Source organism: Crocodylus porosus, unplaced genomic scaffold (assembly GCF_001723895.1).
Source record: "Crocodylus porosus isolate Cpor-Errol unplaced genomic scaffold, CroPor_comp1, whole genome shotgun sequence".
In the NCBI taxonomy this organism is placed as follows: domain Eukaryota; kingdom Metazoa; phylum Chordata; order Crocodylia; family Crocodylidae; genus Crocodylus; species Crocodylus porosus.
Window position 1 is genome coordinate 2,657,585 of NW_017728932.1, and position 18,534 is coordinate 2,676,118.

The 18,534-nt window shown below is 43.6% G+C and overlaps 1 protein-coding gene across 3 annotated transcripts in view; it reads right to left on the reverse strand.

Annotated features, from left to right (window-relative positions):
• Positions 1-6,920: 6,920 nt before the first annotated feature.
• HSD3B7 (hydroxy-delta-5-steroid dehydrogenase, 3 beta- and steroid delta-isomerase 7) overlaps positions 6,921-18,534 on the reverse strand; it is an 18,976-nt gene continuing 7,362 nt past the window's right edge. The window contains exons 4-7 of one of the 3 annotated variants that reach the window (XM_019545434.1): positions 13,545-13,644; positions 12,922-13,084; positions 11,813-11,928; positions 6,921-7,303 (exon numbers count right to left, since the gene is read on the reverse strand). In XM_019545434.1, the coding sequence (XP_019400979.1) occupies positions 7,250-7,303; positions 11,813-11,928; positions 12,922-13,084; positions 13,545-13,644 (433 nt within the window). In that variant the 3' untranslated portion in view covers positions 6,921-7,249. Of the gene's footprint in view, positions 7,304-8,014; positions 9,530-10,717; positions 11,929-12,921; positions 13,085-13,544; positions 13,645-18,534 lie in introns of those variants that run through there. The other 2 variants (XM_019545435.1, XM_019545433.1) reach the window with 2 other exon arrangements.

Sequence of the window (18,534 nt, forward strand, 5' to 3'; positions counted from 1 at the left end):
TTTTTCCCCAAGTACCAGGAGCTGGAGCAGCCATTGCCAGGCTGGGAGAGGGGCGGGGGATGGGCCTGGCTTGGCTGACTCAGAGATCGGGGATTTGGCAGCAGTCAGATCTCCAAATCACATTTGTCTAATCGAATCAGGACAGTAATTCAAATCACCGAATCAAATCACTGTCCCCCGAATCAGCCGAATCTGAGTCTGAAGCTAGTACTAGCCACTCTGCACCAGCCTAATATAGATGTAACCAGTCATGGACTCTCTTGCTATGTTTGGAGTCTGGGCATGAGGATGAGCAATCTCATTGGGAGCCTCAAGTTGCAACTGCATGATGAATAATTATTGTTGCTTATAAAAACGTAGGTTGTTTTCCATAAACAACTTTGGAGGGGGCGAAAACATGTTTCTATTTTGGCAGAATTTTCTGTTAGCTTCTTTAAAAAGCCATGAAAATCTTGTTTTTTAATTGAAAACCTGGGAAGATGTCAAAGGAATAGCAAGATTTACATTTTAAAAAATTCCTTCTGGGGGAATAAAGACATCTTGCTACCATTAGTTGCTGCTCAAGGAACAGGCTACTAGGCTATACCAGATGCTACTGAAGAGTCTGCATGTTTTTTTGTGGCATCAGTTACTATCAAGTCTTACCTAGTTTATATCTGTATGAAAAAGCCCAAATTCTTAGCTGGATTTCATTTCTCAGATTTAGAGGTTCTTGGCTAGATCTGAGAGATCCTTTTGAAGGTGATGATCCTGAAAACCTGGCTTCTCTTCTGATGCTCCCTGGGTGTGTCTACGTGTGCCATTAATTCACTTGAATAAACTCTGGAGCTTATCACTCCAGATTTTACTGCTCCCAGGCTCATATAACAAAGGCCTTTGATTAGGGGTGTGCAAAACTTCCTGGTCTGCTGCCGAACATGCTGGGGAGCCCCCCACAGTCCTGTGGGACACGCCATGTGCCCCATCATCTCAGCATTCATGAGCCACCTGCTACTTAGAGGTATGTAGAAAAAACATTTAAAGCTGCGTCTATGTCCAAATCAGTGAATCTTCCCAAATCTCTCCAGATTGATTCGGAGGGTTCCGATTCAATTCAGAGAGATTAAAGGGTCCTCTGCTTCGATTCAGATTCAGAGATTCGACCACCAAATCGGGCCAAATCTTCACCGAATCAAATCAGGGACGGAAGTTGCACAAGCTGTACAGTGTCGCATCCCATTCTTATAAATAAATTAAGTGGTTGTGTTGGAGATTATTACATTGGCATTGGTAAGACCAGTTCTGGTCACTGCACTTCAAGAGGGGTGTGGATAACCTTGAGAGGGTCCAGAGGAGGGCTGCTTGTATGGGTAAGGGCCTGCAGGTAAGGTCCTATGAGGAGCGATTGAGGGACCTGAATCTCTTCAGCTTCCGCAAAAGAAGGCTGAGAGGGGATCTCATGGTCATCTACAAATTCATTGGGTGGAGGCAGCAAGGAATAGGGGATAACTCTGTTTACCAGGGTGCTCCTTGGGGTTACTAGAAACAATGGCCATAAACTGACAGAGAGCAGATTTCGATTAGACATAAGTGGTGCTCTCCCATTGTCTTGAAGGTCTTTAAGAGGAGACTAGACATAGCTAGGGTCATTGGACCACAGCGCTGTTTCCTACCCAGGGGCAGGGAGTCGGACTTGATAATCTACTGAGGTCCCTACCAACCCTACAAAACTATGAAAACTATCTGCAGGTGTGCACAGCACACAGAGTTACGTCAGAGCAGCCCTGGCTGGCAGGACGCGCTGGGGTTAGCCTGCCAGCCCAGAGCTGCTGCATCCTGACTCGGTATGCTCCAGAGGGGCTTGCTGAAGCACGAAGCTGCTTCAGTGCAAGGCTAGCTGGTAGGTAGTACCTGCACTGAAGCATCCTCATGCCCCAGCCAGCCAGGTCAGCATCTACACATGCGATGCTGCAGAGTTTTTTATCCTGCAGCAAGATAGAACTTGTATTAACAAGTACTTGTATTACTATCCTGCTGCAGAGTAAAAAACTGCAGTTTACTTTGGGTGCACGTGTAGATATGCAATGCTTACTGCAAAACTAATTAGTCAGCTGCACAGTAAACATCTCATGTAGACACCCCACTGTGTCCCAAATTTAGGGGGTGCAGCTCTCCTGTGCTGGTGAGTCAGTGGGAAGCTACCAGACTTTCTCACCATTGCAGTTGGGCATTGGAGAACCTAGAGTGCAGTTAAAATTAAAGTGCAATGGTGGTGACAGAGCTACAACTCATCATCTTAATTTAGTGCTATCCACCACAGTACAGTTGCACAAGGAGTCAGATTTCAAGGTGATGAGCATAAGGCAGATGGGTTACTGGTCTCTTCAAAAACTGGAAAATCTCAACTGGGAAGATAATAAAACTTTTATTTTTGATTCTGAGGAAGCTGAACAGTAGAAACATTCAAAAGTTAAAATATGTGGGTTAAGTCAGGAGAATAGCTGTGGTATGTTGATTTATCAGCTCAGGATTTGGCCCTCTTTTTATATTAAGAATCTCTAAATCTGGCTGATATGCTGGAGTTACTGCTCTGCACTGCTATGTAAAAGTCTTCCTGGTGTACTTCAGAGGCAGGGATCCCTAAGACCCCTGGGGTTGGGGAGCTGTGGGGGTGGAGAGTGGGGAACTATGAGCATTGTTTGATGGCGATATTGGAAGAAAGGTGCCTGAACTCCGGATTCTTCTTTTTTTCCTTGCAGCCATAAACCAAGCTAAGTAGACTGTCAATTATCTTTCCTATATGGCATCATTCCCCATGTCTGACATGGTTCTCATGATCTACGAACTGAGGCCCGATCTGATCTCAGGGCCATTTATTAACCTAAAGGTGCTGACATCTTTTAGTGCAATGTATAAAACCCTAAGGCTTTTTCTTAAGCTGAGGAAATGAGGTTATATGACATTGATCCAATATGGAGGGAGTATTTTAGGTTTCAATTCAACAGATGTCAGGGGAAATGTAGCTGTTGGGTGATTGCCCCACAGTTCTCTGCAAAAGAGGCAGAAACGCCATGTTTCATAAAAATGGTGTGTTCCTAAAGAGCTGTAAATAGATCATGCCAGGGTCCAACAAACTGTGCTATTTTGTTGTATGGGAAAGGATAATAAAAACGAGATTAAAATCATAACTTATTGAGGCTACAAGAAATTGTAATAGGGCTCTGCGCTTCAACAGTGCACTTCAGCTGAGTGTCTGCCTTCAAAAACAGTTAAACATAGATGAACTAAGGTCTCGTATCTATTGCTGCTATTATGTGGATTAAAATCATTATAAAAAATTCACAGTTAGGGAAACAGAGAAAGAGATAAAAATGATTTGCCCAAGGTTACACAGTAATTCAGTGTTAAAGATGAGATCCCATTGCTGTCTAAAGCCCATTGATTAACACAGGTATTGCCAGGCATATGTCAGAACTTGCAAAGCAGTGGCTTGCAAATAGACTATAACAGGCCATTAATAGGGCTTGGACTTGTATTGAGAGCCTGATTTTCATGACTTTTGCCAGCATCTTGGCTGAGTGAGTGGCTTTAGAGTTGTAGTCATAAACCTCAGGTATTGTTGATTGATGGATGGCCTGCATTGCCTTTGTGCATACAATGCTACTTGAATTATTTGATTTTATATCGGGGATGTTTTGGATGGAACTCCTTGCTTGACGTGCTTGAAGTAATAGTGGCTACTAAACCCTACAGAACTGCTGCCCTTCTCAAAGTTACAGCAGCAGATATACAATGTTCATCTCCCTGAGTAATGAGCCAGTGATTAACTGCCTTTACTGGGATTTGCCAACATGTTGACAGTCCAGTCTGCATACAGTTATGTAAGTCTGTCCTGCCCTTGTCAACCAATGCAAGTCATCTTCAAACCAATGCAACACAAGTTAAATCTAGACCTACAACTAAACTGAGGCAACATTGGACCTTTAAATGCAGTGTAGCTTCTTCGTGTGTAGACAGACTCAAACTGCTCTATCTTTCCTACTGATCCCTCCCTTAATTTCTTGTTCCTCCTCCTCTACCCTCTGTTCTCAGCTCCCAAATCATGTGATGCACTCTTAGATGACTCCAGCTGAACTTTCGGTTCAGTGTAACTGAACAATAGTACTTCCCTTCACAGAATGTACCTGTATTCTCTACCCACAGTGAATTAACATTGAGCTGAGCTGCTCCACAAACTCCCTGCATCGCAGCAAGGCTCTCATTAAATGTCGGAGAGCTCTCAGCAGCAAGGAAGAAGACTGGTTTGCTTTTTTTGGTTGTCACTGTGCAAAGAGCTGCTGTTTTGTAGCCAGATTTGTATTTAGGGAAGTAGCATAGCTAGAGCATCAGCTCGTCACTTGAAAATGCATGCTCTCTCAAAAGGAAAATAGCCTTATACAAGAAAGTCTCTCCATTTTTTTCCATCTCCCAGTCAGTTGTGCTGTTCTGCCTTCCCTACATACAGTTGCTCACTAAGTTCTGTCACTTTCTTTGTATTAATGTCACACAAACCTAGCTTTTATCTCCTGCCCAGAGTATCCATCTTTCACCTTGATTACAGTAATCTCCTCCTGCCTGGCCTCCCTTTCACCTCCATCCTGTCAAAAATCCCACTGATAAACTTCTCTTCACCTGGTACTGCTTCAGCCACCTCTCCGTTCTCTCTCCCTGCCCCCTTCTCTGAATCAGTCCCATGGCTTCCTGCATATCATGTGTTACCATGCTTTCAAGGCCCCGTGTATTCTTCCCCCGCTGACATTTCTCCTCCCTTCTACACTCTTCCCAAGTTTCTCTCCATTTTATTTTTCCTCTACTCTCAGCTCTAAGCCTTCAGTTATGTGACTTTAGTGCCTGGAGCAGCCTCTTCCTGAGCCTCTCCTCCTTCAAACCACACTTTAAACCACAGGGTTTATTTCTAGTAGTCCCTCCTACTCCTAGGCAATAATACCTGTTCGTTGCCTTCCCCTTGAACAATAATACCCCATGTCTCAGCATGTATGGTTCTGTCTATCTAGATAATACCGTTGTTTTTTCCCAGAAACCGAGGGATGAAGGCTTCCAGATCCCACTGAAATTCCAATGTGAGGGTGACCTCCAACTCCCTTGGGTTTGAAAGCCAGGGGGGATTTGGGACAGGGAAACCAAGGGGGCTATTGGATGTAGATTTTGGTCACATCATGCAAATGTATGTCGCTTTGTGAATTATATTTTACTGATTGATCGTCGGGTGTACAGCAATGTGTTAGTTAAGTGCATGTATCCATGGAGTCTGTTCTTGGCAGTTTAACTCTAGATGTAGGTCCTGAGTGACAGAGCTCTATGGTTGTTGTCCTTGACCCTTGAGGCCATCTGTGGAAGCGATTGCAGAATGATCCCATACAGAGCAATGGAAAATTTCCTACTGGCATCAATGGGGGCAGAATCTGAGAGCCTTCACTGATGCAAATCTTTGTTCTGAAATGTTTTTGTTATGCGTTAGACCCATTGAGATGGTGAGTTCCCTCCAGACCCACTGAAGTCATTGTCCTGAGACCAACATCCTGGTTGGGTTTTTAATGTTGTATTTATCCTCTATCTAAAATAGTTGCAATTTACAGTCTGTATGAGGTTCCTTTAGAAAAAGGAGCCTTAGAGATGGTATCTATACAGTGAGAGAAAGCAAGGATGGCAGCAAACGGGGCCAGGGAAGGGAGTTGCAAGAATATAGGGCAGCATTACTTAACATGAAGAAGCAGTTGTGGAAAAGGGAGGTGAAGAGCCATCCAAATCAGCTGCTTGTGTTCTCACTTAACATGGTAGAAGTAAAGAGTTTAGATCAGAAAGGTGCTAAGCCATGGTGGGGCCTGAAGATGTTAGCGAAGATATGGAATGACAACTGGGAGCCAGAAAGGAGCCAGAGGAGAAAATGTAAGAAGGGTGCACATGGTTGTACCACTGGGTGAAGCGTTCAGCTAGGAGCCTTGAAGGATTTATCCAAACTGGGGGTGCTACTCATGGAGCATGGGGGTAGGGAGGGACAGTGATTTAGATATCTTGCAGCAGGTTAAAGGCAGGAGTTAAAGCCTTTTTGCACTTAGCTCAAGACAGCTCCTAATCAATTCAGCTGTGAACATGAACATCCTTTGCCCATTCTAGCCAATGAACCATCCAAACTCAGAAGGACCTTCTGACTTGTAAAGAGGATGCTGCTAGTAAGGGTGGCAAAATCTGGCTGTTACTAATTCTTCCTCACCTAAATAGCTTTTAATAGCAAGGCTTGCATGAGTAACAGCTTGGAGAATCAGTTACCTTATTAAGCTCATGGATTTCTTAAGTAACAGCAGCCTTTTGGATTTGCAGGCAAAATTATTCCAAGTCATTAGGCTGAATGAAGTAGTTTATACAAGCAAGGTAGCTAAGGAGATGCTCAAGAGGAGAAATGTTGAAGGCAGGACAGTCTGCCTGTTACAGAAGCATTCAATTCATTTTCTTTCATATGCAGGAAATTAAAATGAATAAAAGGATTTTTATTCTTCCATGCTGCGATGTCTTTAAGATCTATGGTACGTGAAGCCTTTGATTTTTCATTGAATACCCTTAAAATAATCTAATACAGATATAAAATAGAATCATAGAAAAGGAGATCTGGAACTTCATCCTGTTTGCTCGAACGCTGCTTTCCAATCTCTCAACGGTCTTCTGAATTCTGCTTCTGATTGCCAGTGTGTTTGCAGTCTTTCCCAATTATGTTGTCTTCAGATTTGCTGAGAAGAGGGCTAGGAGAGGGACTGTGTGTCTTATGGTGGAAATACACTATTTTAATAAAAATACATTATTTGAATGGTATAGTACAAGACTGATAAGCAACTTGATATTTTTTAGTTCCATTGTTTTATTTATATTGGTCCACCCCAACTGTTGACTAGAAACTGGCTTTAATCAGCACAATCAGATTTTGAATACCATTGAAAACAGTGTGGAAGGTGTCTGAAAACCAAGCCTGGATTTAGATTCTGTAGATAGCCCCTAGTTTGATAACAGGTCAAGCAAAAACCCCATTTCTACTGAACTTTTCATGCTACAAAATCCAGTCCTGGTGTCAAATCTCAGTCTGAAGTCTGGAAGTGGTCAGATGTGGGGTTTTGGTTGTGCTTTTTCAAGAAGACCCAACTGCAAAACCATTTTCAGATACCTTAACTGTCACAGGCACTCATATCAAGGGTTTTGTGGTTTGTAATCTTTTTGTTTAGCCCTACTCTTTTTTGCTTTGCTGGTAGACTAAAGCTTTGATATGGATGTTGTATGCCTGAAAAAATAAAGTATTTAATTTACATTTTACAAGGCAGTTATTGTGGGTTAATTAAATATCAGTTGAGTGTTATAGGCCATATTAAGATGTATTAATAACAAAAGAGATAAATCTCCCTGAAATTCAATTAAATAAAAATGGCATAAAAGTATATGTTCAATTTTATTCATGTAACGCATAAAACTCTTGAATTATAGGGAAGTATTGTACAGCAAATTGATTCATGAAAATGGAATACCCGAACAGTAAGCAATCAATATACAGCTCTCTTTGATAGTTTGGTAGGATAGGGCTGTCCAACTTCTACGTGGCTGGGGGCCACGTGCCCCACAGGCTGCACCAGTAGTGGAGGTCAGAGGCCCCCCTTAGGCTATATGCTCACCCACCCCACTGCACTGTGCATGTGGGGGTGGGCACACCCACCCCCCACCCCCATGTGGGGCAGCAGTGTCTAGGTGAGATTTTGCATGGTAACCCTATGGGCTCAGTTGGACAGTTGTGTTGTAGGACAGGTACGACTATACACTGACCCCATGCAAATAGATAGTCTCTGTGGCCTCTCCCACCCGGCATTCTAGACTTCTAATAATCTTTTAAACCATATAGCTAACATGAGATTTTCCCTCCAGTGACTATCGTTGCTAGATGTTTTAGGATAAGATTAAGGTGCAACCCTTAACTGCATTTGAGTGCTTTCCCACAGGTTCCCATTGTTCCCTGAATTCAGTCTGTCATGTTGACTACCAGGATGATAAAACAAACCAATCGTCCACCTCTGAACATGAGTGGACTTTGAAATCTAACCTATTTCTATTGCTTAGGCTCAGCCCTGCTTTTAAAGAAGAAACTTTCAAAGGTACCTAGAGGATTTAGGAGCACATAATATTGAAACTCAGAGAATCATGCTCCTAAATTCCTTGGGCATTGTGCAAACCATGAATGTTGGTGTGATGCAGGGGAAGGAGAAAGGCTACAGGAAAAAGGAGAGACTGCTAGAACTACATTTTAAACAGACCAAAGATGTGACTGGGAAACTTTCATTCTGTTAAACGAGGAAAGCATCATTCCAGTATTCATGAATAACTATGGCTGGCTTAAGGCCATCCTTTTCCTGTATATCCTCTATTAGATACTGTCAGTATGAGGTGTTCTGATTCGGGCACCTGACTGACCAGTTTGACACCCTTCACATGATGGTGATCTGTTTTCCTTTCATGCTCCTACTATTATTACTATTATTTACTAACAGCATGAATTATACACAGGGCAGAAATATGAGACAAAGGGTTTAGTCTGAAAAGATGTACCTACTGAAGAAAGAATGGCCTGGGAAATCTAGAAAAGGGAGTAATTTGGTCAGGATGTGTTTTATATGTGGTCTTGTGGCCTGTTTTTTAATGTTGCTGGCTGACTCCTTGCACGTATTGAATAAGGAAAACCAGAGAGGCCTGTGGCTCTGAAGCAGGAGGGAAGAGCATTCAACACACAGGTAGCAGCATGGGGCTGCAGGGAAGAGGAGGAGGAGATGAACGGAGCACCAAGGCCAGAGCCAAATTAACTCCTAAAACAGACTCTTGCATTGGAAGCGTTGCCAGCTCTTACGGCAAAAAGATGGCAGCTATCCCTATGTGCATGCACCTCTTTCCTGTGCCATTTACTTTGCCAGTAGATGATGTTGCATTTCTTTATACGTTTCATCTCTTATGTCTTTCTGCAATAGTTGTCAGGGATATTAGCATTAAATACTTACCGCTTGGCTTAACTAAGGGGTAAAGATAGGATTTAATTGGTACGGATGAAATCCAATTATACAGTGGAGCCCCCAGGGGAAGCGGTTATACCTGCTGAATCTTTTGGATGAATAATTACACACAAAGACTCCTCCAGAACTAGAAACAGACACCCCCCCCCTTTTTTTTTTGTTACATAATAGGGTAGAGACCCTGGAAGGAGAAGAGAGTGCTAACCTGGTGCTGGGGAGGCAGGAAACAATTGCCAAGAGAAAACAAGTTAGAATCTGATAAAATCAAATGTCTGACAGGAAATCTGCAGCAGTGTTGGCTTGGAGAAGCCAAAATGCAAATGGCTTGCATCACAGCCAAAAGAAACATGCCCCTCCTCTTGGAAAACAGCAAGAGGCTCTGCTGTCCATCTTCTCTCCTCCCCCTCCTGACAGCCCCATCACAGTCAGGAAAAGGGAATCCTCTGCTCCTTTTGGTAAAGCTGGAAAGGGATAAAGGAGGGACGTGAATTTGAGGTGGCGCTTTTGTAAAATCACTAAGCCCCTCTCTTTATCTCTACACACTTGAAAAATCTGGCCTGTCGTGGTGCTGATTGCGGTTGCTTTCCCTAGAGGTCCTGAAGACCAAGAAAAATGCCATGAGAGTCCTTACAGGAGGGATTCCTGAGAGCTGAGAAGCAGTTGTCCAGCGTTGCTGTCTGGCATAGGAAAATACTGCCTGGCAGAAGTGACTCCCATTCACCCCAGCCAGGATGTTGTGGGGCTCATAATCCCCCCGCAGCTTGTACCAAGGGCTGCTTGCAGGTCTGAAAGCATCAACATCTGCACCCAGCTGAGATAGTTCAAAGCTTCCTAGAGACCCTGAAGAACAATTCCTATTAGTCTTTTTAAGAAGGTGACTTTGTCTGGTCAGTCTATAGAAACAGGTTTTTAATACATCGATTCCAAGGATTCAAAATGACAAAAGGCTGAAAACACTTAAACCTAGACTGACCCTCAGACTAACCAGCAAGGGGCAATCCTCAAAGCTTTGACAAACCAGCTAAAGACAAAGTTTCTTACTCTGCATATACTGTAAATCTGAACACAAAGATGCCTCCCTTACATTTTGACTTGTAGCTCCACCCAGTGGCCCATCCAGTAACATGAAGTAAAGGTTCCCGAAGCATTAAAACCGATTCTGGTCAGTACTGCTAAAACCTGGAGATGTCCCGACTTTGTGCACATGCCTGTGAGAGAGAGGGGATCCAGGGTGTGCTTTTGCTGAGCAAGCTGCCATATTTAAAAACCCAGTTATTAGTGCTTATAATATGGTAAATCTTCAAAGGTTGAATGTTTATAGATCACAGAAGTGTTGTGAAGTAGTTTGATATGAGTAGAAATTTAATTTCTACTTTGAACTAATATTAGTGAAAATTTTTCCTCTATTTACTCAACTTAAATATCACACATGCTGAGCATCTTGTAAACCAAATAAAGCCTAGCAGAGATCGTTTTCATTCTGAATTCTTCCCAATTATGGTGGAAATTTCTGAATTAAAGAGGTGTGGGTGGGTGTGTGTGTGTGCGTGTGAGCACTTAAACCAGGAAAGCCAGATTTTCATTTACACTAGTGGAAAGGAGATTTTATTTGGGAAAGAATTAAATTTAAAGTGGAGCAAACTAGGTCCTTAGAGTTTTTCTTTTTATTCAAATTGCAAAATAAGATCTTCTGTTATCAAACCATGCAAACTTAAGTAAACTGACAAAATTGTCAATCAAAGAGAGATTTAAAAATGGATTTAATATTTCTAAGGTTAAGAGTGGGAAGAGGGATCCTGGGAAATTTGGGCTGAAAGTGGCTTCCAGGGATAACAGTAAAAACCCATGTATCTTTCTTTGAAACCCTGAAGATTAAGAGGGACTTTTCTGAATCCTTCCAAGAATTATCCTTTAAAGATATCTTGCATGTGCAAGTGAAATGAAGATATTTTGCTAACTAAAGAAAAGATATCTGAGATCATGTCAAAAGTATCAGTCCTGTTGCCTAGCATCAAAAAGCATATATATGATATGGGATTAAATTACTTTAACTTTTTGTTAAACAAATAGTCCATTTGACTTCAGAATCACAGGTCTGATCCTGAATTCCTTGCTCCTCCTATTAATAGCTGCAGTGACACTGGGCCTATTGGATCCCACAGCCTTCATTCATTCCAACTTCATCTGAATAATGCTGCAATGGATACTCTGTCTCCTGGAAAATGATGATGTAGTTAAGAGACCTGCTAGCTAATAGATGGCTCAGGAGACTAGAGAGGGGATACGCAGCTTTAGATGAAAATTACTGTGTTCTGCTTGTTTCTGAAATGGGTACGTGCTTAGTTTCTAGTAGAAAATATTGTATACTGCTGTGCACAGAAATGGAATCCAGTAAAGGAAGTGATCTTTCTTTGTCGCTGTCTTGATCTCTCAGGGTCTCCCCATGGCACTGTTTAGTTCCCTGTAGCTGACTTTAACCACTCTATGGTTCTGAATTTACTCTCCTCCCAGCTATATAGGGGTTTGTACCCAAAATGCCTGAAGGCTTTGTCTGTCTCATAGGAAAATGTGGTGGCAATTGTATTCAGCAGAGACAAATCCAGGAAAGGAGGCAGTTTCCCAAATGGGGACAGGAGGGTCTTGATTATTCTGTAAATGTGTATGAGTAACCACATCTTCCAGTAAGGCACATGGGAGCCCAGCCTTATGGCAGGGTCCATCCCCAACAACAGCTGATACCTGACCAGAAAACTTTTCTTTGTTGGAGTGTCATCATAGGCATAATACACTTGTCCCGCAAGTAAGTCTGGCTGCAATGGCAGGCTCCTTGCTGCAAGCACGTGCATCCATGCAACATTCCCTGAAGAAGCACGAGAGGGTAAGAAAGGAGAAGCAGCAGCATGATTAGACGTCATTTTACATTACATCAAGTTAACCATTCAATCTGGTTGGCTCAAAACTCTGCAGTTGGTAGAGCGTGCTTTTCCTTACTCCCTTGTAATCATCACTCAGCCTTATTCTGGAGGAATCTAGTAATTATCCAACCTCTGGTTCTCTGTTTTGGGATGACCAGTGAGGTGGAACAAGGGGAATAGGAGTCAAAACTCTGTGGGTTTTATTTTCACTGCTCCGTGTCTTCAGGCAAGTGACTTAACCTGCCTGGACTTGATTCCTCTCCAAATACAGGTTTAATCTACTGGGATTCCACCCTTGTGGAAATAGTACAATAGAGATATGAGAAAGCACCAAAGAAACCGCTCTATAATCCTGGAAGTGAACTCTATCCCTACTCTTGTCTGGCTCAACACACTGGTAGAAGAAATCTCATTTTCTGTCAAATTCTAGAGATTAGGTCCTTTCTTCCTACAACGTATTTTTTCTGTACTTTGCAAACATAGTGGCAGTTTTTCTTTCTTTCTTTCTGCATTTACTGTTAATAACAGGTTTGTGACTCAAACAGCAATGTATTGTTTCTTACTGTAGTAAAATGATTTTTTTCTCAAACCACAATTTTTAAAATTTGGGGAGTTCAGCTTTTCAGTTTACCACCCCTCTTTCCTGCCCCTTCCCCACAACTAGCCCAAGGAGAAAAGATTTTGCTCCCTTTTTTCCCCTACAGGGGTTCCCCCCATAAATACTATTTCTCATTTTTGTTTGAAAAGTCTATAAGAAATTATTTTTTAAAAAATTCTTAATTTCTGCAGCCTGGCTTTAATTATTTTCTTAAAATTATTTTGTGTTTATTCTTTAAACAACTTGCTTCCTGCCTCAGAACTTGATTTATAAGAGTCCCCTGATTAAACCAAAATGCGGTAGACCCATATGTAATACAGAATCAAAGAAATGCACTCACCCACATATGTGCTATTGCGCTCTGAGTCTTCAGGTTCCAGGTAGTTTAAAACACCATTTTTGGCTTTGACGTGTAAATACAGGTGTTTTAGAACCGTCTGCTTCTCCCCATAAATTGTATTTGGACGAATGATGCAGGTTGCAAGCTTACCACCATTGCTTAGCTGTAAAATTGACAAAGGTTATTGGGAGACTAGATTTGAGGAAAAGCTCTTTTACATTATTTTTGTGTTCATTCATTGGGCATTGCTGCAAAAAATTTGCTTTGGGGCTTGTTCTCAAAACTGCTACGGGCATATGGGGCCAGATTTTTCAAAGGCACCTAAATTTACTGTAGCTGAAGTTTTCAAAACCAGATGGGCATTGGGCACGTACCTCATTGATTGCTTCTTTTGAAGTTGACGCATTCTCCAAAATCTCGTGTGCGTTTGCCAGATCAGGCCTTGGAGATTTTATGTGCTTTATGCACCTAATGTAAATGGGCTTTAAGTGACATGACTGCAAATGTGAAATCAAAACTGCAGCTGTTACTCAATGATGAGCTGTAGTATTACAAGAAATGGATCGTGGGTTCTCTCCTTCCATAAATCCTATGTTACGTTACAGAGGAGAGTTCCTTTTTACCTTTCTTCCATTGGCTTCAAGTATTAGCTTTTCTGCCATGGCCTTAGTTTTCCCATAAGGCAGTTCCACTTCTCCACTGTACTTGGTATCTTCTGTTCCTCTGCGATAAATGAGAAGAAGCAGCGAGTGAGCAGGCAGTCGACAGCCGGGTTCCATAAGAAACTGCCACGGCTCTTATTCAGAGTTTTACTTTGGGATGTTCATTCATAATAATCTACTTGCACCCTAGGAAAATGACATGGGAACTTCTTTAGTGTCCCCCCCCCCGACTTTGAGTCTCTTTTCAACACCACAGAATTTCTTGCTGTGGTGCATTTTTGCTGGCTTGTCCTAATTTATTGTTTAGACAAGGTTTGCTTATATCTAACCTGTGGAACTGGCTGCTGCAGAAACAAACTGAAGATGTTCCAATAGGCATGTCTGGCTTATTTTAACAACTTCTAAATGGGTGAATTAGATGAATATGGCAGAAAAAAAATGAGCGTAGAAAAAAGAAGAGCAACTCTTGTTCACGTCTTGCTCAAAGGGAGGCATAACAATGAGCTACAAACTAAAAGGAACTGTTGCTATTTAATTATCGTATTATCAGGCAGAATTCAAAGACATGTACAAGTGCAGCAGTGACATGAAAAAAGCTGTTGGGTAATCTGGAAGAATTGGTATTAGAATTACTGCAAAGTAGGCCTGAAAGGGACCTCTGGAAATCACCTATTGCAGCCCCCTGCCTGAGGCAGGATCATCTCTATACAATCCATCCTTGTCTAACCTGTAACTTAAATTACACAATGAACCCTGTCGTACAAACGGCAAGGTATAGCACCCAAACCTGCCACAGGTAAAGCAGGAGAAAAACAGTGGTCAGTGTCACGGGTTGTTAAAATGTGCTCAAGAGATCCATGTTAGCCAACGCTGGAGTTGTTGGTTTCTCTTGGACAAATCCTGCTCTGACTGGGAGCACCAAGAAGTTCCAGCTGTGTCTACTGCCGTTGCATTTCTCCAGGGGTAGGGAGAATGACTGAAACAGGTGAACTTTGCTGCAATGCTGAGAGTATTCCTCTACTGGTCTAAAAGGATCAGGACATGCCTCTGGGTAGCTGCAGTTCCTAACTTACAACTTAGTGAATAAGAGGAGGCCACAACTCAAAGGGATAGAAAGATTAAGGCATTCTTGGCAATGCAGCCTCCTGAGGTGATTTACATAAAGGAAAGGCCAATCACTCAATTAACAGGGTCATAGAAAATTAGGGTTGGAAGGGACCTCAGGAGGCCATCAATCCAACCCCTTGCTGAATGCCATCCCCAACGAGATAATCCCAGCCAAAACTTTGCCTAGCTAGGTCTTACAAACCTCCAAGGATGGCGATTCCACCACCTCTCTGAGTAACCTGTTCCAGGGGTTTACTACCCTCTAGTGAGAAAATGCTTCCTACTGTCTAACCTAAACTTCCCTTGCTGCACTTGAGACCACTGCTCCTTGTTCTGCCAGCTGCCACCACTGAGAACAGCCCAGCTCCATCCTTTTTCGAACCCCGCTTCAGGGAGTTGAAGACTGCTATTGAATCCCCTGTCAATCTCCCCTTCTCTTGACTACATAAGCCCAGTTCCCTCAGTCTTGCCTCATAAGTCATGTCCTCCTAGGCCCCTCACTATTTTTGTTGCCCTCCACTGGACCCTCTCCAATTTGTCCACATCCTTTCTGTAATGGGGGGCCCAAAAACCGAACACAGTACTCCAGATGCGGCCTCTCCAGTGCTGAATAGAGAAGACTCGCTTCCCCTGACCTGCTGGCAACAGTCCCACCAATGCAGCAGCTCAGCATGCCATTAGCCTCCTTGGCAACAAGGGTGCACTGTTGGCTCATATTCAGCTTCTTGTCCACTGTAACCCCCAGGTCCTTTTCTGCAGAGCTGCAGCCCAGCCAGTCAGTCCCCAGCCTGTACTGGTGCATGGGATTGTTCTGTCCTAAGTGCAGGACTTTGCATTTGTCCTTATTCAAACTCATGAGATTCCTTTTGGCCCAATCCTCCAATTTGTCTAGGTCACTTTGAATCCTAGCTTTACTGTCTAGCATATCTACTACTCTGCCCAGCTTGGTGTCATCTGCAGACTTGCTGAGGGTGCACTCTATGCCATCTTCCAGGTCGTCGATGAAGGTATTGAACAAAACTGATCCCAGGACCAACCCCTGAGGGACTTCACTTGATACTGGATGACAACTAGACATTGAGCCATTGATTACTGCCCTCTGAGCCCAATGCCTCAGCCAGTTTTCTATCCACCTTACAGTCCATTCATCCAGCCCATATTTCCTTAGCTTGCCTGCAAGAACATTGTGGGAGACTGAATCAAAAGCCTTGCTAAAATCAAGGTATATCATATCTACTGGTCTCCCCACATCCACAGAGCCAGTCACCTTGTCATAGAAGGCAATCAGGTTGGTCAAGGGCATGACTTGCCCTTGGTGAATCCATGCTGACTGTTCCTAATCACCTTCTTCTCCTCCAGGTGCTTAGAAATGGATTCCTTGAGGATCTGCTCCATGATTTTCCCAAGGATTGAGGTGAGGCTGTTTGGTCTGTAATTCCCTGGATCCTCCTTTTTCCCTTTCTTAAATATGGGCACTATGTTTGCCCATTTCCAAACATCCAGGACCTCTCCTGACCTTAACAGGTTTTCAGAGATGATGGACAATGGCTCTGTAATCTCATCAGCGAACTCCCTCAGCACCCTTGAGTGCATCCTGTCTGGCCCCATGGACATGTATATGCCCAGCTTTTCTACGTAGTCCCTAACCCGTTCTTTCGCCTCTGTTGGCTGCTTACCTCCTTCAATTGCACTCTGGCCTTCCTGACTTCATTCCTGCGTGCCCTAGGAATGCTCTTATACTCCTCCCTATTTATTTGTCCAAGTTTCCACTTCTCGTAAGCTTCCTTTTTGTGACCTAGTTTACTGAAGAGTTCCCTGCTAAGCCAGGCTGGTCTTCTGCCATACTTGCTAGTCTTCCTGCGTATCAGGGTGGTTTGTTCCTGCGCTCTCAGTAAGGCTTCTTTAAAATATAGGCAGTTGTCCTGGACTCTTCTCTCCTCCAGATTGGCTTCCCAGGGGGTCCTGCCCAGGAGGTATTGCAGAGGTGTTAGCTCCTGACTGAACCTTAATGATTTGTCCAAGCTTGGTTTGTGAATAAACCACTGAAGGTCCTAAGACAGTGTGTCATCTAGATGGAAGTTTAGCAGGGAGGTGGGGGAGCAGGACTACCTGTGTGTGGTGGTGGTATAGATCCGACCTCTCCCTCTTCCCAGAGGTCCTATCAGGGAATTATCCCTCAGGAATATGTATGCAGTCATTCAGAAACACAGGACTAATTATTAATGTTGTGCCTTAGTGATTCTTTGGTTCCTCCAAAGAGTATCTTCTCTTATATGCCTGACCCCCACGCGTGCTGAGCAAAAATAGCAAAATATGTCTGGGAATTTTCTTTACATCATTGAATGAATTGGCTTCTGGGTTCTGCTGCCTGCAGCGTGATGACACAGGGTCTCAACACAGTATTAAAGAAGTTGGTTCCCTGCTCAAGACAATGAATACTTTCTCAAGCACGAGTACTAGGAGAAACATTATCAGAGACATGGTGAGAGACATCAGAGACATAAGCAGATATTGAAGTGTGTTCGTGACAGCTTGTCATTGTGGCTGATGTGCTGGGGACTGAACTGTTTGACTTCAATGCATGAACAGAATACTGGGTTCCTCACTGAATCGAGCCCTAGTCAAAATGTCTGCATCCAGTTTTGCAACAAATGCTGTTGACTGTCGTACCTGAAGTGCAGTGCGAGGGTGCCCTCTAACTTTTTGTAAGTGCAAAGAGGGAGTGCAAGTTTTTATTACTGGTGAGCCCTAACATGCGCTTTCTGTTCATCTGTTAGGGAAGATCCATATGCAGGCAAATTTTGTGTGTGTTTGCAAATGTATTCAAATTAGGAGCACACATCAGGCATCTTGAAAAGTACCCCTGGAGTTTGCTGACACAAATGGGGGCACCTCTGGCACAAAACCATCTCTCTGCTTGCTGAAGAAAAGGTAAAGGGGCACGTCTGCTGGGCCTGTTACAAACCCTGAACAAAACCAGAACCCTTTTTTCTCAGGGAAAACAGTTAAAGCTTTAGGGAGTTGCAAGATGCCATAAAGCTGGTGGCCTGGTCTACCTGGGGATTTTCCTGCATTGGGGTATGCTTTTGGGTGTTGTGGATCCACCTTAATAGGCCTTTCGTTGTAGCTGGTATTGGCAGGAGAAATAAAATGGCCAGGCTTGCTGGAAATGTCCCCTGAGCACCTGTTAGACATCAAGTGAAAAAGAGAGCAATTCTGAGGCTGAGCTAATTAACGTTGGTGTCCAAATTTGTTCCCTGGCTATTAGGCCTGTGCGAAGTGGCTGATATTCACTTTGGATTCAGATTCAGCCAATTCGGGGACAGTGATTCAATTTGGTGATTCAAATCACTGTCCCGAATCGATTCAGCCAAATCTGATTTGGAAATTTGTCTGCTGCTGAATCTCCCAATCTCTGAATCAGCCAGGCCCATCCCCCCAGCCCGGCAATGGCTGCCCTGCCTGCCCCAGCTCCCAGATTTTTGGGGAAAAAAAAGTCCTGGCTCACAGGGTGCTGCTGGGCCGGTGATTCCTGCTGCCCCTCACTGTCCCACGATATGTGGGGGGCTATGCGTGAGCCCCCCAACCCCGCCTTGCTCCCCCAGCCCCCCGACAAGTGTCCCCCACCCAAGCTCTGGCTCTTTAAGAAAAAAAAAAAAGAGAGAAAAGCCCTGGACTCACCACTCCTGCCGGTGGGAGGGAAATCCCTGCTGCCCCCCGCTGCCCCATACCACATGGGGGGCTCTGCATGAGCCCCCCGAATCCTCGAGGCCACTGTAGGAACAGAGAGGCCCAAGGATTTTTTTTTCCTTAAAGGCCCGGAGCTGGGGTGGAAATGCGGGGG